General features: G+C 44.5%; 2 protein-coding genes across 2 annotated transcripts; both read right to left on the bottom strand.

Annotated features, from left to right (window-relative positions):
- Positions 1-1,483: 1,483 nt before the first annotated feature.
- LOC103073522 (protocadherin gamma-A5) lies at positions 1,484-4,077 on the bottom strand. Its single transcript, XM_007460470.1, has one exon. It carries the CDS (start codon positions 3,983-3,985, stop codon positions 1,484-1,486), a length of 2,502 nt encoding a protein of 833 aa, XP_007460532.1. The 5' UTR covers positions 3,986-4,077.
- Positions 4,078-4,846: 769 nt separating this feature from the next.
- Positions 4,847-18,197, bottom strand: LOC103073238 (protocadherin gamma-A4-like). The gene is made up of 7 exons (XM_007460469.1): positions 18,180-18,197; positions 14,299-16,263; positions 13,632-14,184; positions 11,025-11,041; positions 10,100-10,137; positions 5,895-8,615; positions 4,847-4,856 (listed from the first exon to the last, which is right to left on the bottom strand). Exons 1-7 carry the CDS (start codon positions 18,195-18,197, stop codon positions 4,847-4,849), a joined length of 5,322 nt encoding a protein of 1,773 aa, XP_007460531.1.
- Between the last annotated feature and the right edge of the window lie 4,131 nt (positions 18,198-22,328).

Below are 22,328 nucleotides of genomic sequence, written 5' to 3'. Positions count from 1 at the left end.
AGAATTGTAGCTGCACTTGCAGAAATGCAAACATTCAGGTCGATATTGATTCTGAAAAGTGGAGGGGGTTATGTGTAACCGGAAGATGCCAGGTGTATGGTATATATGTATTTAATGAACTGGTATCTAATTATTTGGAGATTTTAAAGTGCATCACAGAATTTATTCTAAAGCATAATTCAAAGGATCCTTTGATTTCTTCTCTAAACAATTACACATGTCCAATAATTACATGGGTTCACCCAAACTTTCCAGGTTTCAGAATGCCACAGACATTATCATCACTATAAATTTAATCTGTCTTTCTGATATTGATCACGCAGAAGTTTTCTATATTCTTCCACTGATTTATGCAAATTATTAGTACCCTTACAAAAACAGCAGGTACTAAAATACCAATACTGCACGATACTTTTTCCAAAACATATGTGCTATTGGTGTTTAGGCAAATATTCAAAGGAGAACATTACATCTAACAATTTGGATGTTCTAATCAAACAACTCTTCTATTAACAAACAGTTCTGGTATAAGAAAGCCTTTGGATAAACTGATATGTATAACCACTTTCTTTTAAAATACTTGGAGGTTCCTTAAAAAACTACAAATAGAACTACCATATGACCCAGCAATCCCACTACTGGGCATATACCCTGAGAAAACCATAATTCAAAAAGAGTCATGTACCAAAATGTTCATTGCAGCTCTATTTACAATAGCCCGGAGACGGAAACAACCTAAGTGTCCATCATCAGATGAATGGATAAAGAAGATGTGGCACATATATACAATAGAATATTACTCAGCCATAAAAAGAAATGAAATTGAGCTATTTGTAATGAGGTGGATGGCCCTAGAGTCTGTCATACAGAGCGAAGTAACTGAGAAAGAGAAAGACAAATACCGTATGCTAACACATATATATGGAATCTAAGGGGGAAAAAATGTCATGAAGAACCTAGGCGTAAGACAGGAATAAAGAAACAGACCTACTAGAGAATGGACTTGAGGATATGGGGAGGGGGAAGGGTAAGCTGTGACGAAGCGAGAGAGAGGCATGGACATATATACACTACCAAACTTAAGGTAGATAGCTAGTGGGAAGCAGCCGCATAGCACAGGGATATCAGCTCGGTGCTTTGTGACTGCCTGGAGGGGTGGGATAGGGAGGGTGGGAGGGAGGGAGATGCAAGAGGGAAGAGATATGGGAACATATGTATATGTATAACTGATTCACTTTGTCATAAAGCAGAAACTAACACACCATTGTAAAGCAATTATACTCCAATAAAGATGTTAAAAAAATACTTGTTTCACTTAAGCCTATGGATATCAGCTATAGTTTCTAAAATATGCACATATTATAGAAAAAAGACATTAAAAGCAAAATATAATTTGAAAACAAACGGAGAAAGCATCAGTCATCAAATCAAGTCAATCTGTAAATAAAGCAAATAATGATTCACTATTTACGTACTTAACCGATTATAAATGGGGCAGAAAAATGATGGAAACAAATGAAGAAAATGCTCCAAACATAGCTACAGAAAAAAGAAAACTAACCTGAACAACTCCTAGCTCTGTTTCCTTTGCGTTTATCTTCTCAGATATCAGGAGAGGCTCGCTTTTCTCACAGCTCTCCTGGCTGATGAGTGTGTCCGCGTAGTTGGGCTGCGGGAAGATCACGTGACTCCCCCGCGAGTCCGCAGTGAGCGAGACCTCGTGCGAATACGTCTGCAGGAAAGCCCGCACCCCGTCCACGCCCACAAAGTGAGAGGCGGGCGCGCCAGCCAACCCGCTGACGGAAGCCTGCAGCACGCGCGACCTGTGCCAGCGCCGCAGTCTGAGCGCCAGCAGCGCGATGACAAATGCGAGGAAGACGCAGGAGACCGCGGCCACCGCCACCACTAGGTACAGCGTGAGGCTCGAGTCCTCAGGGTCGGCGGAGGGTTTGAGGCTGCCCAAGTCCGCCAGCACATCTGGGATGCTATCAGCCACAGCTACCGTGAGCGTGACGGTGGCCGAGAGAGGGGGCTGGCCGTGGTCCTGGACCGCCACCACCAGGCTCTGCTTGAGCGCGTCTCTGTCCAGCAGGGCCCGCGCTGTGCGCACCTCGCCCGTGTGCAGCCCCACCGCGAAGAGTCCTGGATCGCTGGCCTTGAGCAGGCGGTAGGACAGCCAGGCGTTCTGGCCCGAGTCTCTGTCCACAGCCACCACCTTGGTCACCAGGTAGCCAGGCTCTGCAGAGCGGGGTGCCAGCTCCACACCGGTGGAACCGTCGGTGGGGAGGGCGGGGTACAGAATTTCAGGTGCGTTGTCGTTCTGGTCCAGGATGAACAGGCTCAGAGACACGTTGCTGCTGAGTGGAGGGTCCCCACTGTCACTGGCTGTCACCCACAGCTGCAGTTCTCTAACCTGCTCATAGTCGAAAGAGCACAGTGCATACAGGACTCCAGTGTCAGAGTTGATGGAGACGCAAGATGATAGACGCGTTCCCTGAAATCTGTTCTCCGCCAGAGAGTAAGTGACCTGGGCGTTGTTGCCACTGTCGGGGTCATGGGCGTTCACAGAGAAGATCGAGATGCCTCTGGGGTTGTTTTCTGGGATGTAGGTGTAGTATAAGGTGTGAGGGAAAACGGGAGGGTTGTCATTGATGTCTGTCACTTTCAGGGAGATATGGTTTTCTGTAGACAGTGGTGGATTTCCACAGTCAGTGACAGTTACTGTGATGTTGTAATCTGAGATTTCTTCTCTGTCCAGGGCTCTTGTTGTCAGTAAGTGATAGTAATTATCAACTGACTTTTCCAATTTAAAAGGCAAGTTCCTGGGAATAGAACATGTAATCTCACCATTCTCTCCAGAATCACCATCATGTACGCTAAACAGAGCAATTATCGTTCCGGGAAGACAGTCTTCAGAGATGGAACTGGCGAGAGAGGTGAGGATCACTTCAGGCGCATTGTCATTCACGTCCTGAACTGTGATTAGTACCTTAGCGCTGGCAAGAAGAGCACCTCCATCCTGAGCTACCACTTCCATGTGATAGAATCTGGATTCTTCGTAATCCAGTGATTGCAGAGTTGAGATTTCACCCAAGTTGGAATCAAGTTGGAAAGTCTCTGAAATTTTGTCTTCTTCATTGCGAAAAGAGTAGGTCAATTTCCCACTTATTCCCTCATCTGGATCCGTGGCGGTTAGTGTGAGCAGCCGAGTGCCAAGAGCTATGTTCTCTGGAACACTCACTCTGTACTCGGATTGAGTGAACAGGGGCGCGTTATCGTTTGCATCGAGGATCATCACGCGGATGTGCGTGGTACCAGAGAGTACGGGGTCTCCGCCATCTAAAGCTGTGAGTAGGAGGTCGTGAACAGCTACTTTCTCGCGGTCCAACGGCTGTTCCAGTACCAGCTCTGGATATTTCTGTCCATCTGTGTCGCTTTTCTCGGCCAAAGAGAAGTGCATATTGGAGCTGAGCTGGTAACTCTGGAGTGAGTTCACACCTACATCTGCATCTCGAGCAAAGGGAAGTACTAACCGCGTTCCCACAGCCGCATTTTCATTAACTTTTACTTTTACTTCCTCATCCCGGAAACGCGGGAAGTTATCATTAATATCGATTATTTCTACTTCTACCCCATACATTTTCATTTTACTCTCAACCAAGATGTTAAAACTCAGCAGACACAGCGCTCTCTGAGCGCAGAGCTCCTCCCGGTCTATCCTGCCCGCGGTGATCAAGCTGCCGCTTCGCGGGTTCAGAGCAAAGAGCTGCGTCCTACCTCTGGAGAGGATGCGGACTCCCCGCTCCGCAAGCTCCCGGGGCTCCAGCCCCAGGTCCTTGGCGATGTTGCCCACGAAGGAGCCTTTATCCAGCTCCTCTGGCACCGAGTAGCGGATCTGCCCAGCCCCGGCTCCCCACAGCGTCCCCAGCAACATGGAGAGCAGCAACAGCTCTCTGCAGCCCCAAACCCTCAGTGGATCCGCCATTGCCTCTCTCTCACCAGTTTTCTCTTAGTCCTGGTTCCAATCTGCTGTTTCCTTACTTCTCTAAAGCCAAGGGGAACACATTCCCTTGCGGAAATGGGAGAGGGGCGCGGGTGGGCGGCTTTTCCCTGGAGCTTGTCTGGTCTGCGCGTCCTTAGTGCGGAAGGAACAGAGTCTGATCGCATCAGCGGCAGCTTCTTTCCCACTTTGGTGAACAGCGACGCTCAGAGTCCTAACCAGTTACTACACCAATTCTGTTTTGATTTCAAATGTTTAATTATATTTTATTTCTAATAATTTTCTGTATCCTTAATATATTACCACGTGACATTCCTTATATTTAAATAAGATTTAATTCTAAAATAGCAAAAGACTTCCACAAGCTTAATTCTGAGATTAATGTAATTATTAGATTATTTTTTACTTCTTTAGAAAAGTTTTATTTACTGTGCCATTGAGCCTATGCCCTTTAATTAGCTCTTACCTATATTGAGTCCATTTAATTAGGACATCAGTATTCTTTTGCAGGTTTAAAGATTTCACTTTTTAATTAGGATATATTTATGAAAACATGCCCGTTTGTATACAAGAATGCCAAGAAAACAATTCTAGCTCTCAGCAGACCTTTGAAAAAAGGCCTACTGAATTATCCAAATTGCATTAGCTGTCATATGCAGAAGAAATAAAGGGACTTTTTTTGTTTTTGCTTTTTGTTACTTGTGAGGTCTTCAAGAAAGTTTCAAGATTTTCACACTAAGCACATGGCAACTACACTATATCAGACCGAGAGTCTGAGTCGGATTAACTATGCATTATTTATATTTTCCTATTACCATGTCTAAATTGGAGTTAGATGTTTTACAGTTACAGACACCTGGGGGAAATCAGTAGAGTGACTATGGCAGAAAGGGCTTTAGTTCATCATCCTTACAGAAAAACAAGTCCAGATACTTATCATTGAGCAGGCAGTGAGTGGCCTCTCTATGTCAAGATAGATATTTAATGTTATCACCTTTATATGGTAGCAGAAAAAGAAATGCCTCATGACTAAAAAAAAAAAAAAGTGGACATTTCAGAGAGTCCATTGAGAGGAGGAATTTTTACTTAATGACACCTTTATAGGAAAATTAAGATGTTTTACATCTATACCTAGAAAATTCAAAATAAAGTTTTAAGGAAGCAATGTGAGAATAGGTTGCAAAATTTTTCTCAATGTACAATTTTTCACAAGAGCAATTTGTTATTGTGCCTGAGAGAGAAAGATTTCTCCCATTTATTAAACACACTCTTAATAGCAGACACTGCATACCTCAAACTTTTCACAACCTTTTAAAATAGATCTGGGATCCCAAGACACTTAGCTTGTAAAGATACGAAGAGTGCTGGTGTTCATGTCAGTCCTACCCATGCTCTGCTGTTGACAGGCCATGACATTGAGTAAAATTCTTCCTTTCTTTGGTCCCCAGTTTCCCAAACTAGTGAGATGGGGAGCTCTCTTTACTCTTTTTTTTTTTTTTTTGCGGTACCCGGGCCTCTCACTGCTCCAGCCTCTCCCATTGCGGAGCACAGGCTCCGGACGCGCAGGCTCAGCGGCCGTGGCTCACGGGCCCAGCCGCTCCGCGGCATGTGGGATCCTCCCGGACCAGGGGCATGAACCCGCATCCCCTGCATCAGCAGGTGGACTCTCAACCACTGCGCCACCAGGGAAGCCCTCTCTTTACTCTTAAATACTATAATTCTAAGAGGAAGTGCAACTAAAGTTAATAAAACTAATATAAAGACCCTGAAGGAAAAAGGAATAGCTTAAGGTCTCAACAGTAATAAACTTTCAGAGGGAAGGAATGTAAAGATGAGGAAGAAAAAGAAGTATTTTATGAAGTAAAAGCTTGTAACTATGATAAATAAATCATACCTGTCAGATAGAAAACCTATGTCAAAGATTTGTTTAAATATGATTATGATATTTAAGGCAGAAAACCACCTAAATTCTAGCCATAAAACAATAAAATATGAATTGAAGACTTCTACTCCGGTTAGGTGATTTGTTAATAAACATTGAAACCGCAAGGTAAAAAAGTGAATTAAATTAAAGCTCACCTTTAAAATAGTACCTGAGGCAAATGGGACCCCAGCATCTCCATGATTACTACTTGGCACCCAGGAGGCATCTTCGCAGAGGAGATCCTGAGGGGGAGCCATTTCTGGGGTGACGCTGAGAAAATTAAATTCTGCCTTAGCTGATTGTGAAGCAACACACAGATTGTAGGAATAGGGCAATGTTCCCTCACTGTAGTTGGGGGGAACCACGGGTCCAGACTTGACACAGACACCAGGCTGAAAGCAGCCAGAGGCAGCGGGGCTGGAGGAGTGTCGAAGGTGTAGGGCGACCGCCAGAATCACTGCCAGGAGGAAGAGCACCGAGATCAAGGCCAAGGCCACCACCAGGTAAAACTGCAGCTCAGCTTGGGGGTCAGTGGGCTCAGAGTGGTCACTGAGGTCCGGCAGCGCCTCCTGCAGGCTGTCCGCGAAAACCAGGTGCAGCGTGGCGGTGGCCGAGAGGGGCGGCTGGCCCCCATCGCGCACAGCAACCAGCAGGCGCTGGCGGGCCGCGTCCCTGTCGCCCAGGGCCCGCGCCGTGCGCACCTCGCCCGTGCGCAGCCCCACGCTGAAGAGTCCGGGCTCGCTGGCCTGCAGCACGTGGTAGGACAGCCAGGCGTTGTGTCCAGAGTCGGCGTCCACCGCCACCACCTTGGTGACCAGGTAGCCGGGCTGCGCGGCGCGCGGCACCGTGTCGAAGAGCGCCGAGCCGTCGGGCCCCAGCGCCGGGTACAGCACCCTGGGCGCGTTGTCATTGCGGTCGCCCACAAGCACGCGCAGGCTCACGTTGGCGCTGAGCGCGGGCGAGCCGTGGTCGCGGGCCTGCAGCGTCAGCTCGAAGGCGCGCAGCTGCTCGTGGTCGAAGGCGCGCTGCGCGAACACCACGCCGCTCTGTGAGCTCACGGACACGTAGGACGACAGCGCGCGCGGCTCCAGGTCGCTGGCCACGATGGAGTAGGAGACGTGGCCGTTGGGCCCCAAGTCTGGATCTGAAGCGTTAACTTGGGCGATGGAGGCTCCAGGCGGGTTGTTTTCTGCCACGTGAACCACGTAGGAGGCCTGGTGGAAAACTGGAGCGTTGTCGTTGACATCTGCAAGGCGCAGAGTGATGCTTATACTAGAGGAGAGGGGCTTCTTGCCTCTGTCGGTGGCCATTATAGTGACGTTGTATTCTGGGATCTCCTCCCGGTCCAGGGTCCTGTCTGTCACTAGCTTGTAATAGTTCTTCGAGTAAGATTTCAATATAAACTCGGCCTTTCCCAAGATTTGGCAGTAAACTTCTCCATTTTCTCCAGAGTCTCTATCTCTTGTTTTTATCAAGGCGATCACTGTTCCTGGTGGTGAATCCTCTGGTAGGGGAGTAAATATTGAAGTCACAATCACTTCCGGTGCACAATCATTCTCATCAAGAATTTCGACTTGGACACTGCAATGGGCTGCTAGATCTCCAGGATCTTTCGCTTCTACAGTGAGAGTGTAACTACTAGCGATTTCAAAATCAAAATCATCCTTTGTCGTGATTTCTCCTGTTCTTCTGTCTAAGTTAAAAAATCGTTCCACTTGTTCATCCACATTATGAAAGGAGTAGATGATCTCTGCGTTGACGCCCTCGTCCTGGTCGGTGGCTGTCAGTTGAAGCACTAAGAAGCCAGGGGGCACACCCTCTTGCAGGCTGACCCTGTACACGTCCTGGCTGAACACTGGGGGATTATCGTTCGCATCTGTGACTTGGATTTGGATCTGGGTGGTGCCACTTTGGGGTGGGTCCCCACCGTCTACAGCTGTCAGGACCAGATGATGAAAATTCTGCTCTTCTCTGTCCAGAGAATGTTTCAGAATCAACTCAGGATATTTACGTCCATCTGGAGTCTGTTTCTCTGTGAGATCAAAGTGCTCATTTTCATTAAGGTTGTATCTTTGCAGTGAATTAGGACCAGCATCCAAATCCAGCGCCGGGTCTAGTGGAAATGTTTTACCTGGCTTAGTGGATTCTCCAATTTTTAAGTCAATCTTACTCTGTTTGAATAGCGGAGTGTTGTCATTTATATCCTGTACTATTACTGATACATGGAAAATATTTAGTGGGTTTTCAGCGACAGTATCGAAATCCAGAATGCAGAGAGGCTTCTTGCCACAAATCTGCTCTCGGTCTATTCTATCACTCACAAGTAAGTCCCCGCTCTCAGGGTTTACAATAAAATATTCCTTCTCCGCGGTAACCCGCAACTTCCGGGCCGGCAAGTCCCGGACACTGAGCCCCAGATCCTTGGCGAGGTTTCCTACCACCGAGTTCTTGGCCAGCTCCTCGGGAATTGAGTAGTGAATTTGGTCTGGGAAAGCCCCGCGGAACAAAGACAGCAGGAAGGGCAACAGTACCTGCCGCCACCGCGCTCGGCCGCTCCTCTCTGCGCTCGGCCTCATCCTGTCTCCCTCCACTGCTGCTCTGCTCCTTGGTCGGGAGGAGGAATAAGCAAAATCCAGGGTAGGGTCACTTTTCCTGCTTTCGTTTCCTCTGTCCAAACCTGTACTGGCCTCCCTTTTGTGGTTTGTTTGAGCAGGAAGTTACCCTTTCAGACGTTCCCAAATGCGTCTCTGATAATCTTCTCTTCCTTCTTTTGACCTACAGCGACGCCCAGAGGTTTTCCCCAGAAACTGCACTAATGTCTTGTAAATGTTTTGCAAGGAACTATTTTTTTTTTTCTTTTTTGGGGGGGGATTTACAAGGAGTATTTATTTGTTTTTAAATAGGTATACATTCATACAGTTCGAAATTCAAAAGGCACATATGGCATATTTTATAGGCTCTCCCTCTCTGCTTTCAACAACATATGTCTCCCAGGAGAAATGAGTGCTATATTTTTTGTGTATCATTCCATTAGTATGTTTTGTAGAGTTCAGCAGATTTCTAAAAATATTCTCCCCCGGTTTTAGACACAAAAGTATACAATATACAATGTTTTGCATCTTGCTTTTTTCACTCATTATATCTTTTTTTTAATTGATGGAAATTTGCTTTTTATTTTTTGACAGTTTGCAGATGTTTCATTCAAATTCTCAACCATTTGTTAGTAATAAAATGTAATTTTTTTGATTGTTATCAAATCTGAGGAAACTTCTATTGAGTTTCCTTGAAATCTGAGCTATAAGACTTTGGTGCATTTTATTTTATTAAATTAATTTTTATTGGAGTATAGTTGCTTTACAATGTTGTGTTAGTTTCTGCTGTACAGCAAAGTGAATCAGCTATACGTATACATATATCCCCTCTTTTTTGGATTTTCTTCTCATTTAGGTCACGACCAAGCATTGAGTAGAGTTCCCTGTGCTGTACAGTAGGTTCTCATTAGTTACCTATTTTATACATAGTAGTGTATATATCACTCATTATATGTTGAAGATAACATATTCTAACAGTACATAAAAAGGTTTCCCATTTTTAATTTCTTATGGCTATGTAGTAGCCTATCATATAATTGTACAACAATTTATTTAACCATAAATATTACTTTCTAAAAGAAACCCAGTGTCCACTCAAACAAAAATGTATTTCCATGTGATATTAGTTATAAATTATCAACTGCCCTCCTAGGCATTAAAAAATATATATCGCTCTGATTCTGGAATGTATTCTTAATGCCAGCATGCAAATATGTCTGTCACAGTTTCAAGACAATTGATATTTCCAAATTATATTTTAAAGCTTCAGCATTTTAAACGATCTATCCTCAGATACGATTTGTTTCTCAATATTCATTTATTATTTTCTCTTTCCTCTCCTCATGCCAGCTAGTTGTATCATACCACATTCCTGTTTTGCTCTATGTATTGCACCACAATTTCCCATGAAGACCAAGGCATTTAGAAACTCAAACTCTCCTTCTTAAGCTGAATTGAGGCATAGTCCACAACTATTGCTACAATTTCCAGGTATCCAAAGTTCACTAATTTTTGCAGTCCTAGACATTCATGAATATTCTCCCCAAGTCATATCATCCCAGAGCCCAATGGTGACAGAGATACCTATGAGCAATTTTTGGGACCGGGCTGAGACCTTCATACTAAATAGCATAAATCATATCAGTTTAGAATCTGAGTCACCCAACCTGTATAAGAGGCTCCCAAGATGAAAAAGGAAAGATTTTTTAAAGTTATGTTTTCCTCAGAAATCAAAAATTGTCTCATAGTGATACCATAATAGGTAATTTAGAAATTATTAAAATCACTCCTGCAAGCTATTGAATATGAGTGAAATTAAATGGGCAATATTTTTGGTAATCACAGAAGAGCACCAAGGGAATCACACATAGTCAGTTGGTGCATCTCACAAACTGCAACAACACAATATATGAAATGTACCAATCCAGTTGAGAAACTATCCCTGTTAAAGTTATATCTAAATGTTAAGTATATTCCCCAATATTTATAAATTGCCATTGTTTAATCATAATGGAAAATACCTATCCCAAAGGAAAGAAAAGTAAATTTCAAGCAAAGTACATTAGGGTGTAAAAAGAGGAAATTTTAAAATACTCAATCCAGACACAACAACAGCTTCATAAGGGAGAATGCTTTAATATAAATATACACAATTGCCTCCTTAATAATTGTGAATTATTTCACAATTCTAATCTATCCTTTCAGTAATACCTAAAGGAAAATGATTTTAAAGATGTGAGAGGCAGCAGAGAAGAAAAAGAAATAAAAGGAATTCAAATCAAAAAAGAAGAAGTAAAGCTGTCACTGTTTGCAGATGACATGATACTATACATAGAGAATCCTAAAGATGCTACCAGAAAACTACTAGAGCTAATCAATGAACTTGGTAAAGTAGGAGGATACAAAATTAATGCACAGAAATCTCTCACATTCCTATACACTAATGATGAAAAATCTGAAAGAGAGATTAAGGAAACACTCCCATTTACCACTGCAACAAAAATAATAAAATACCTAGGAATAAACCTACCTAAGGAGACCAAAGACTGTATGCAGAAAACTATAAGACACTGATGAAAGAAATTAAAGATGATACAAATAGATGGAGAGATATACCACGTTTTTGGATTGGAAGAATCAACATTGTGAAAATGACTCTACTACCCAAAGCAATCTACAGATTCATTGCAACCCCTATAAAACTACCAATGGCATTTTTCACAGAACTAGAACAAAAAATTTCACAATTTGTATGGAAACACAAAAGACCCTGAATAGCCAAAGCAATCTTGAGAAAGAAAAACAGAGCTGGAGGAATCAGGCTCCTGGACTTCAGACTACACTACAAAGCTACAGTAATCAAGACAGTACAGCACTGGCACAAAAACAGAAATATAGATCAATGGAACAGGACAGAAAGCCCAGAGATAAACCCACGCACATATGGTCACCTTATTTTTTTTTAATTTATTTTTGTTTTAGTTTTGGCTGCGTTGGGTCTTCGTTGCTGTGCACGGGCTTCCTCTAGTTGTGGTGAGCGGGGGCTACTCTTCGTTGTGGTGCATGGGCTTCTCACTGCGGTGGCTTCTCTTGTTGCAGAGCACAGACTCTAGGGGCGCGCGGGCTTCAGTAGTTGTGGCACACAGGTTCAGTAATTGTGGCTCGCGGGATCTAGAGCACAGGCTCAGTAGTTGTGGCACACAGGTTTAGCTGCTCCGCGGCATGTGGGATCTTCCTGGACCAGGGCTCAAGCCCGTGTCTCCTGCATTGGCAGGCGGATTCTTAACCACTGCACCACCAGGGAAGCCCTGGTCACCTTATTTTTGATAAAGGAGGCAAGAATATACAATGGAGAAAAGACAGCCTCTTCAATAAGTGGTGCTGGGAAAACTGGACAGCCACATGTAAAAGAATGAAATTAGAACACTCCCTAACACCATACACAAAAATAAGCTCAAAATGGATTAAAGACCTAAATGTAAGGCCAGACACTATAAAACTCTAGAGGGAAACATAGGCAGAACACTATGACATAAACCACAGCAAGATTCTTTTTGACCCACCTCCTAGAGAAATGGAAATAAAAACAAAAATAAACAAATGGATACATAGGCAGAACACTCTACGACATAAACCACAGCAAGATCCTTTTTGACCCACCTCCTAGAGAAATGGAAATAAAAACAAAAATAAACAAATGGGACCTAATGAATCTTAAAAGCTTTTGCACAGCAAAGGAAACCATAAACAAGATGAAAAGACAACGCTCAGAATGGGAGAAAATATTTGCAAACAGAGCAACTGACAAAGGATTAATCTCCAAAATATACAAGCAGCTCATGCAGCTCAGTGTCAAAAAATCAAACAACCCAATCCAAAAATGGGCAGAAAACCTAAATAGACATTTCTCCAAAGAAGATATACAGATTTCCGACAAACACAGGAAAGGATGCTCAACATCACACATCATTAGAGAAATGCAAATCAAAAGTACAATGAGATATCATCTCACACCGGTCAGAATGGCCATCATCAAAAAATCTACAAACAGTAAATGCTGGAGAGGGTGTGGAGAAAAGGGAACCCTCTTGCACTGTTGGTGGGAATGTGAATTGGTACAGCCACTGTGGAGAACAGTATGGAGGTTCCTTAAAAAACTACAAATAGAACTACCATATGACCCAGCAATCCCACTACTGGGTATATACCCTGAGAAAACCATAATTCAAAAAGAGTCATGTATGACAGTGTTCACTGCAGCACTATTTACAATAGCTAGGACATGGAAGCAACCTAAGTGTCCATCGACAGATGAATGGATAAAGAAGATGTGGCACATATATACAATGGAATATTGCTCAGCCATAAAAAGAAACGAAATTGAGTTATTTGTAGTGAGGTGGATGGACCTAGAGTCTGTCATACAGAGTGAAGTTAAGTCAGAAAGAGAAAAATAAATACCGTATGCTAACACATATATATGGACTCAAAAAATAAAAAAAAGGTTATGAAGAACCTAGGGGCAGGACAGGAATAAGGACGCAGACATAGAGAATGGACTTGAGGACATGGGGAGGAGGAAGGGTAAGCTGTGACAAAGTGAGAGAGTGGCATGGACATATATACACTACCAAATGTAAAATAGCTAGCTAGTGAGAAGCAGCCGCATAGCAGAGGGAGATCAGCTCAGTGCTTAGTGACCACCAAGAGGGGTCGGAGAGGGAGGGTAGGAGGGAGACTCAAGGGGGAGGAGATATGGGGATATATGTATATGTATAGGTGATCCACTTTGTTATAAAGCAGAAACTAACACACCATTGTAAAGCAATTATACGCCAATAAAGATGTTAAAAAATAATAGAAAAAATAAAGACGTGAGAGGGTTAGAAGTATAAACTTAAGAAATTGCTGCTGAAACTATAACTGAATGAAGATTACAAAGGATAAGCAATCAATAACTATTAGGCGTAGTAACTGTTATTTATCATTACTGAAGGATCATTTGCCATTCCACTTTAAAGCACTTTAAAGAATACTAAAAAAGAAGTGTCTTTTATATGTAATTGGAGACATTTATGCAGCTCTCTGCCTACGTTTCAGTGTGGCAAGATCTGACTCACCTGTTGAAGACTGGGTTCTCCTTTTCTTTCAAGTAAATCTTGAGATATCAGGAGAGGCCCACTTTTCTCACAGCTCTCCTGGCTGATGAGCGTGTCCGCGTAGTTGGGCTGCGGGAAGATCACGTGACTCCCCCGCGAGTCTGCGGTGAGCGAGACCTCGTGCGAATACGTCTGCAGGAAAGCTCGCACCCCGTCCACACCCACAAAGTGGGAGGCGGGCACGCTGGCCAACCTGCTGCCTGAAGCCTGGAGCAGATGCGACATGTGCCAGCGCCGCAGTCTGAGCGCCAGCAGCACGATGATAAATGCGAGGAAGACGCAGGAGACCGCGGCCACCGCCACCACTAGGTACAGCGTGAGGCCCGAGTCGTTAGGGTCCGCTGAGGGCTTCAGGCTGCCTAGGTCAGTCAGGACGTCTGGGATGCTGTCAGCCACGACGACCGTGAGTGTGACTGTGGCGGAGAGAGGGGGCTGGCCGTGGTCCTGCACCGCCACCACCAGGCTCTGCTTGAGCGCGTCTCTGTCCAGCAGGGCCCGCGCTGTGCGCACCTCGCCCGTGTGCAGCCCCGTGGCCGAGAGAGGGGGCTGGCCGTGGTCCTGGACCGCCACCACCAGGCTCTGCTTGAGCGCGTCTCTGTCCAGCAGGGCCCGCGCTGTGCGCACCTCGCCCGTGTGCAGCCCCACCGCGAAGAGTCCCGGCTCGCTGGCCTTGAGCAGGCGGTAGGACAGCCAGGCGTTCTGGCCTGAGTCTCTGTCCACAGCCACCACCTTGGTCACCAGGTAGCCGGGCTCTGCAGAGCGGGGTGCCAGCTCCACACCGGTGGAACCGTCGGTGGGGAGGGTGGGGTACAGAATCTCAGGTGTGTTGTCATTCTGGTCCAGCACGAATATGCTCAGAGACACATTGCTGCTGAGTGGAGGGTTCCCGCTGTCGCTGGCTGTCACAAGTAGCTGCAGGTCTCTAACCTGTTCATAGTCAAAGGAGCGCAGAGCATACAATACACCTGTGTCAGAGTTGATAGAGACATAGGAGGAGAGAGGCGCCCCCTGCAGCTTGTCCTCAGCCAGAGAGTAAGTGACCATGGAGTTCTCGTTACTGTCAGGGTCATGGGCGGTCACAGAGAAGATAGAAGCTCCCCTAGGATTGTTTTCTGGAACGTAGGCCAAGTAGGAAGCTTGAGGGAAGGCAGGTGGGTTGTCATTGACGTCTGCCACGTTCAGTGAGATGTGTGTTTCTGTAGACAATGGTGGAGTCCCGTGGTCAGTGGCCGTTACAGTGATGTTATATTCTGAGACTTCTTCCCTATCCAGAGTCCTGTGTGTCAACAACCGATGATAATTTCCAAAGGTCTTCTCAAGTGCGAATGGCAGATTATCTGGAATAGAACATGTGACAAGGCCATTCTCTCCTGAATCACTGTCATGCACATTGAAAAGTGCAATTACTGTGCCTGGGGAAGAAGTTTCTTGAATAGAGCTGCTGAGAGATGTAACTGCGACTTCTGGGACATTGTCATTTACATCCAGAACTGTCACCAGTACCTTACTTCTGGCTCGGAGACCAGGCCCATCATGGGCTTCTACCTCTATATCATAGAACCCAGAGTCCTCATAATCTAGATCCCCCAATATTGTTATGTCCCCAGTCAGAGGATTCAAGTGGAATAGCTGGGCTATTTTATCTCTTACTTTCCGGAAAGAATATGTGACTTCTCCATTGGCTCCTTCATCTGTATCAGTGGCTTTTACTGTGAGTAGCCTGGAGCCCACCGGCACGTTCTCCTGCACACTCACATGGTACTCGGGCTGAGTGAATACTGGGGCATTGTCGTTGGTATCCACAAGTGTTACATGAATCCTGGCAGTGCCGGAGTGAACCCGGTCGCCTCCGTCGAAGGCGGTGAGAACGAGATGGTGAACCGCCTCTTCCTCGCGGTCCAGGGCGCGCTCCAACACGAGCTCAGGGTACGTAATCCCATCAGCTCCTCTTTGCACATCCAGGGAGAAGTGACCATTCGAGCTGAGCTGGTAACCCTGCAGAGAGTTTATCCCTATATCCGGATCAAAAGCTTCAGGAAGAGGAAATCTTGTCCCAGGATTTTCACTTTCAGCTACTTTTATTTCCCTTTGCTCTGACCCAAAGGTGGGCGCGTTATCATTAACATCGATTATTTCCACTTCTACTCCAAAAATCTTCACTTTGTCCTCTAGGAGAATCTCCAGGTTTACTACACACTTTGGAGATCTGTCACAGAGCTCCTCCCGGTCTATCCTGCCCGCAGTGACCAAGCTGCCGCTTCGCAGGTTCAGAGCAAAAAGCTGCGTCCTACCTCTGGAGACGATGCGGACTCCGCGCTCCGCCAGCTCCCGGGGCTCCAGCCCCAGGTCCTTGGCAATGTTGCCCACGAAGGAGCCGTTCTCCAGCTCCTCAGGCACCGAGTAGAGGATATGTTCGGCCTGGATTTCCCACAGGGCCCCCAAGAGAACGCAGATCCCGATCAGCCGGCTGCAGTCCGGGCAATAAGGAGAAGCCGCCATTACAGCCCCGCGGCGGAATAGCTTGCTCTTGGGTGTTCCCTTGGTGGAGGTCTGAGGATCCCAAGGATCTTCAGGGTCCAAGATAATGTGCTTTCACCGTTGGATGCTGGCGCTCTCGGGGGTCCAGTTCGAAGCTTTCTAAAGCCCCAGAGCTAGTGCTTTGTAATGCAGAAATCTTGTGGTTTGTATTAATTTCCTGGTTCTTTTCTTCCCCCGATTGGTGAACAGCGACACTCAGAGTCCTAACCTGTTACTGCAGTTTATTCTTGGTAAATAAAGTATCACTTGTGTACACCATTTCTTTTCCCTATTCTATTCCCCCCCCAAAATGATAAAAGTCAAACACCTGCTGTTCAATTTGCAATGAAAATCCAGAAGTGATCCAAATATTCCTGTACAATAAGACTTATAAAATAATTTATTTTTTCAGAGGCAATTTTTTTTTTTGGTAAGAATTTTTCTACCTCTTTTTAAGTTTTTGCATTATTTATTCTCATAGCCCAATTTCACTACTGTGTATTGCATAAGGGACATATTTACCCCTCCCAGGAACAAGGTTATACTTGAAGACTGAAAGAATAAATGGCTGAAAAGACAGGTCTGGGCTCAGTCCCAACCTATGCAGAAACAAGTATTCTCACATGGGTTGACCCTTTAGAATCTGGGGCAAATTTTCAATTCCCTTGTAAGAAAATATCTACCGTTCAAAGAGTTAGCCTTACCCCTGTGCAAAAGGGCTTGGTAAATATGATAATAGGTTTGGGAAGGACATTTGCTATTAATTTTATATAAGAAGATTCTAGGCCACAGGTTATATCTGTGATGATCATGTTCACAGTGAGTCCTCACTCTAGAACAGCACCTTTCCTAGAGTATACACTGAAATCGTTTTTCAATGCTTAACGAATGAGTCATTAATGCAGCTGCAAAACCTAAAACAATGGGTAAATAACTGATCTTAAAAGGAAATAATAAAGGTAAGAAGACAGAAAAGTTAAATCGAAGCACTATGAAGAGGAAACGGTGGTTCAGTGATCTTTTCCACATTAGGACACATCCAGAAGGTATTATCTTACTTTTATTTATAAGTTTACTTTAGTTTTGATTTTAGAAATAACCAATAAAAGGAAATATTTTAGTAATTGTATATAATCATTGCATGTTTCATAGTTTTCTTATTCATGAATACTTAGAGTAATTTACTAATGTGAGAAAACTTGAAATAAAGCAGCAAGTACTCAGTTCTTTAGATTATTACTCACATAATAATTAGTTTCTAGAAATTACTCATAAATTTTGACCAGACACAAAAGTCCATTAACTATTCAGAGTTTAAAAATTCTCAGACTTTGGAGAATAGATTAAAGGTATTTTCCACAATCCTCAAAAGACTCACAAATTGCTGGGGATTGGGAGGTAAAATAAAATATTTTGAAAAAATTTGACTCACTTCTCAGAAACCTATACTAAAAAAAGTAATATAGAAAAGGCTCTGCATACAAAAAATGCTTGTTACATTCCTTACTATACTAGTGACAAAGTAGAAAGGGTATAAAAATAAATTATTTAAGAATGGTCAAGAAAATTATTCTTGACAGATTTTGAAGTGGGAAAAAAGACCCAAAGTTAGTGATTCAAATGTAAAACCTGGCAGTCTTTGCTGCACGTGATAAGGCAAAAAAGTGCTAAGAGAATTATTGGAAGGCTATATTAAAATACACACCGCAGAAAAAAAGATAAACAACTAGAATGTATTTGATGAAGATGAACATTAACTTAGGCAGAAAGAACTGTCAATACATTTACAATCTTGAAAAAAAGGAGTATTACACATCAACTAATTAAGGGCAGTTCTATTACTAAGGGTGGTGACATCCAAGAAAAAGCTATCTTTAGCAGGATTTGTTGACCATATAGAAATGCCAAGAGTGCAAATTGAGTAGTAATTAGGTAACTGCCAAGACTACTGAGCAATCAAGGGACCAATCTCCACCCATCCAATATACCTCCTCTCCCACTACCATCACTAGAACAATGAACAAGGACCAAAAATAATGATGCACTGTCGATAATAAAATACAATAATAAAATTTAAGTAAGTCTGCAAAAACTCACGTGATGGGAAAAAGAGGAATCATAAGAGATTTGGGAGTCTTCATTACTGGCACATATACCCATAGAAGGATCTTCACCTAGGAGATCCGGAGGGGTAGCTGTTTCCTGGGTCACGTTGTGAAAATTAAATTTCACAATTTAAATCGCCCAATTGAATGCGAGGCAACACACAGATTGTAGGAATAGGGCAATGTTCCCTCACTGTAGTTGGGGGGAACCCTCCATCCAGACTTGGAACTCAGACCAGGCTTAAAGCAGCTCCAGGCAGCGGGGTGGAGGAGCGTCGAAGCAACGGGGCTGGAGCGACCGCCAGAATCACTGCCAGGAGGAAGAGCACCGAGATCAAGGCCAAGGTCACCACCAGCTAAAACTTCAGCTCAGCTTGGGGGTCAGTGGGCTCAGAGTGGTCACTGAGGTCCGGCAGCGCCTCCTGCAGGCTGTCCGCGAAAACCAGGAGCAGCGTGGCGGTGGCCGAGAGGGGCGGCTGGCCCCCATCGCGCACAGCAACCAGCAGGCGCTGGCGGGCCGCGTCCCTGTCGCCCAGGGCCCGCGCCGTGCGCACCTCGCCCGTGCGCAGCCCCACGCTGAAGAGTCCGGGCTCGCTGGCCTGCAGCACGTGGTAGGACAGACAGGCGTTGTGTCCAGAGTCGGCGTCCACCGCCACCACCTTGGTGACCAGGCAGCCGGGCTGCGCGGCGCGCGGCACCGTGTCGAAGAGCGCCGAGCCGTCGGGCCCCAGCGCCGGGTACAGCACCCTGGGCGCGTTGTCGTTGCGGTCGCCCACAAGCACGCGCAGGCTCACGTTGGCGCTGAGCGCGGGCGAGCCGTGGTCGCGGGCCTGCAGCGTCAGCTCGAAGGCGCGCAGCTGCTCGTGGTCGAAGGCGCGCTGCGCGAACACCACGCCGCTCTGTGAGCTCACGGACACGTAGGACGACAGCGCGCGCGGCTCCAGGTCGCTGGCCACGATGGAGTAGGAGACGTGGCCGTTGGGCCCCAAGTCTGGATCTGAAGCGTTAACTTGGGCGATGGAGGCTCCAGGCGGGTTGTTTTCTGCCACGTGGACCACGTAGGAAGCCTGGTGGAAAACCGGAGCGTTGTCGTTGACATCGCGGATGTGATGCTTGTACTGGAGGAGAGGGGCGGCTTGCCCTTGTCGGTGGCTGTGATGGTGACATTGTACTCTGCCCTCTGCTCATGGTCTAGGGCACCGTCAATCACTAGCTTGTAATAATTCTTGGAGGTGAATTCTAATTTGAAGGGAAGTCCTTCCTGAATATAGCATGTCACCATATCATTTTGTCCAGAATCCTGGTCTCGGACTTTAATGAGGGCTATTACGGTTTCAAGGTCTGAGCCCTCGGGAATCTGGCTAGAGAAGGACATTAATGTCACCTCTGCACTCACACTGAAAAACTCCTCTGCACTAATCCGCAGTTTTCGAGCTGGCAACTCCGGGACACTGAGGCTCAGATCCCTGGCCAGGTTCCCCACCCTCGAGCCCTTGGCCAGCTCCTCTGAAATCGAGTACTGGATCTCCTGGGAGATTGCCCTCCACAACAAAGACAGCAGGCAGAGAAGCAGTACCTGACTTCTCATTGTTTCAGCTTTTCTGGAGCTCCTAAGCATTTCTTGAACTCTCTGGGAAGCTGCTCTTCAAGATTTCTCTGGGATGTTTAAAAAAATCAGTGACAGTTCCCTGGACTTTTGTGATTTGAGGGTAGGACTTATTTGTTAGGCACTTGAGGTTGCACAGGAGGTGCGTTTGCGTTCTGATGTGCACAGGACAAAGCAGGAAAACACTCTGCCCATCACTCCTGCGGAACTCAGAACCCTTATGTTCCCTTTGGTCAACAGTAGCACCCAGAGGTTGTCTGAGAAAACTGCATATTGCCCAACTATTTATTCCTCAAATTGTAAGCTCTTGAACCTATATATCTTGTCTTTTTATTTGTTGGAAAGAACAAACTATTCAAATTTTCCCTTTAAATCTGATATTTTCTAGCTTTTCATAATCTTTGGAGTGTTGCCATATTTTATTCTTCTTTCTTCATTAAATATTTTTCATAAGGCATACAGCTTTTTTTTTTTTCAGTTTTGGGGGCAGAAATATCTTCAGTGATTCCACTGTATTTATAAACACTGGCATGACTAGTATGGATGTAACCAATTAGGTTACTGGTAGTGGATAAAAAGGTCTAATCTTTGCAAAAAAAGGAGTGAGTCAAAGCCCTAGACTTATTTTAATATATTGCTCATCATTTTAAAACATAGATAATCTTCCCATTACGTACAGAGGAGCCTGATATTTTTTAAAGAGACCAATCTAAGCACAAGAGACCAATTTGAGCACACACATGTTTTTACAAAACTGAATCCTGTGTAAGCTTATTTATTTCTTTGAAATCAGTGCTTCTTTACTGTATGACTGTATACACAAATACTCCTTAATGCCAATTCTCAGCTCCAGTAAATTTATACCATTAATAAGTGTAATGAGTTTGATTTGACCACTGGTAAATCTTGGAGAGGAAGTGAGAGTTCTTAGACACTCCATTTTGAAACTTACCTGTAATCCTTGAACCAGACTTGGGTAACTAAAACAAACACCTTTATTTCAAATGCACTACCAAATTAAATACAAACTCAACAATTTATTCTGTTATTTTGCAGTGCTAATCCATACCCCTCTTACATTCCAGTCAAGACAGATTATTATCTGTTTTCTGAAGACATCGTTTCCCTTGTTTTCCCTACTTCATGCCTTTATACTTTCTGTTGCTTTTATTATAAACCCTCCTCCCTTTTTGTTGTAATGAAGTCTTGCCTATCCTTTAAAAATCCTTTTTAGTTAAAATGGGATGTCTGAGACTTCTTTTAATCCATACAAGTAGATGCCTTTGTACTCTGTGCATTTTCCCAGGGTATATGTAGGCTATGCTTTTTTGTTTTAATTAATTAATTTTATTTATTTATTTTTGGCTGCATTGGGTCTTCGTTGCTGTGTGCGGGCTTTCTCTAGTTGTGGCGAGTGTGGGCTACTCTTCGCCGCGGTGCGTGGGCTTCTCATTGCGGAGCACGGGCTCCAGAGCGCAGGCTCAGTAGTGGTGCCAGGCTTAGTTGCTCCGCGGCATGTGGGATCTTCCTGGACCAGGGCTCAAACCCGTGTCCCCTCCATTGGCAGGCAGATTCTTAACGACAGAGCCACCTAGGCTATGTTTTATATGAAATTCTTAGAAAATTCTCTTTGAACATGTAAAGTTCCCCTGACCCTAGCCATTTAATTTTTTTCTCATTACAAGGAAAGGTATATTAATATTGTAAAGATTTTTCCTAAAAAATATTCCAGAGGTAATGTGCCTTTTTTCTGTGATGCATTTGCAGGCTTGAGTGAGAATATACACTTCTCTGCTTTCAGTTATTTTGTTCAGGCCCTTTTGTCTCACACTTTTGACTGTACCTTTTCCTAACACACTGAAGGAGAGCTGTATTCCTTTGTTTGAGACCTAATGAAATCTATTTTGGCCTAATTTTGGATGACTCTCTGGTGCGATTTTGTGGGTGAAAATAATTTCATAAATTTCAAAATGGGCCAACAATTTCTAGCCCAAGAAAGTTGTAGGACTCCTATTCCATTGTTGAAGTTGATGGTCTGGAAACCTCTCACAGAGGTTAAGACATATCTCCTTACATTTTAAAATCCTTCCCAAAGGACAAGACCTGCCACTCCAAGGCTCATAACAGTTTAGGCAATTGAGCTTCCCACCTTCAGAGAAAAGGCTGAAATCCATATGGATACACACACACACACACACACACACACACACACACACACACACTTTAAGTATACCAAGTAGGGATTACATGCCAGGTAAAAGAATTTGACCAACATCTATGTTTTTTACCCTATCATTTTTATGTCATCAGGATGAAATGAGTTTTGTCTGTCTTGGAAGGAGTTAAGCATCATATTATTATAGCCTAAAATACCATATATATATATAATATATATATATGTGTTTATATATATAAAATATATATTA

The sequence above is a fragment of the Lipotes vexillifer genome, unplaced genomic scaffold (assembly GCF_000442215.2).
Source record: "Lipotes vexillifer unplaced genomic scaffold, Lipotes_vexillifer_v1.1 scaffold1860, whole genome shotgun sequence".
Taxonomy (NCBI): domain Eukaryota; kingdom Metazoa; phylum Chordata; class Mammalia; order Artiodactyla; family Lipotidae; genus Lipotes; species Lipotes vexillifer.
This window is presented reverse-complemented; position numbering and strand designations above follow the sequence as displayed.

Coding starts and splice junctions, on each gene's coding strand:
- LOC103073522 (XM_007460470.1), bottom strand. CDS start 3,985: ATGGCGGATCCACTGAGGGTTTGGGGCTGCAGAGAGCTGTTGCTGCTC.
- LOC103073238 (XM_007460469.1), bottom strand. Junction 14,185..14,298: donor TGGGGCTGCACACGGGCGAG/GTGCGCACAGCG, acceptor CACACGGGCGAG/GTGCGCACAGCGCGGGCCCT. Junction 8,616..10,099: donor GTCCCAAAAATTGCTCATAG/GTATCTCTGTCA, acceptor AAACCACAAAAG/GGAGGCCAGTACAGGTTTGG.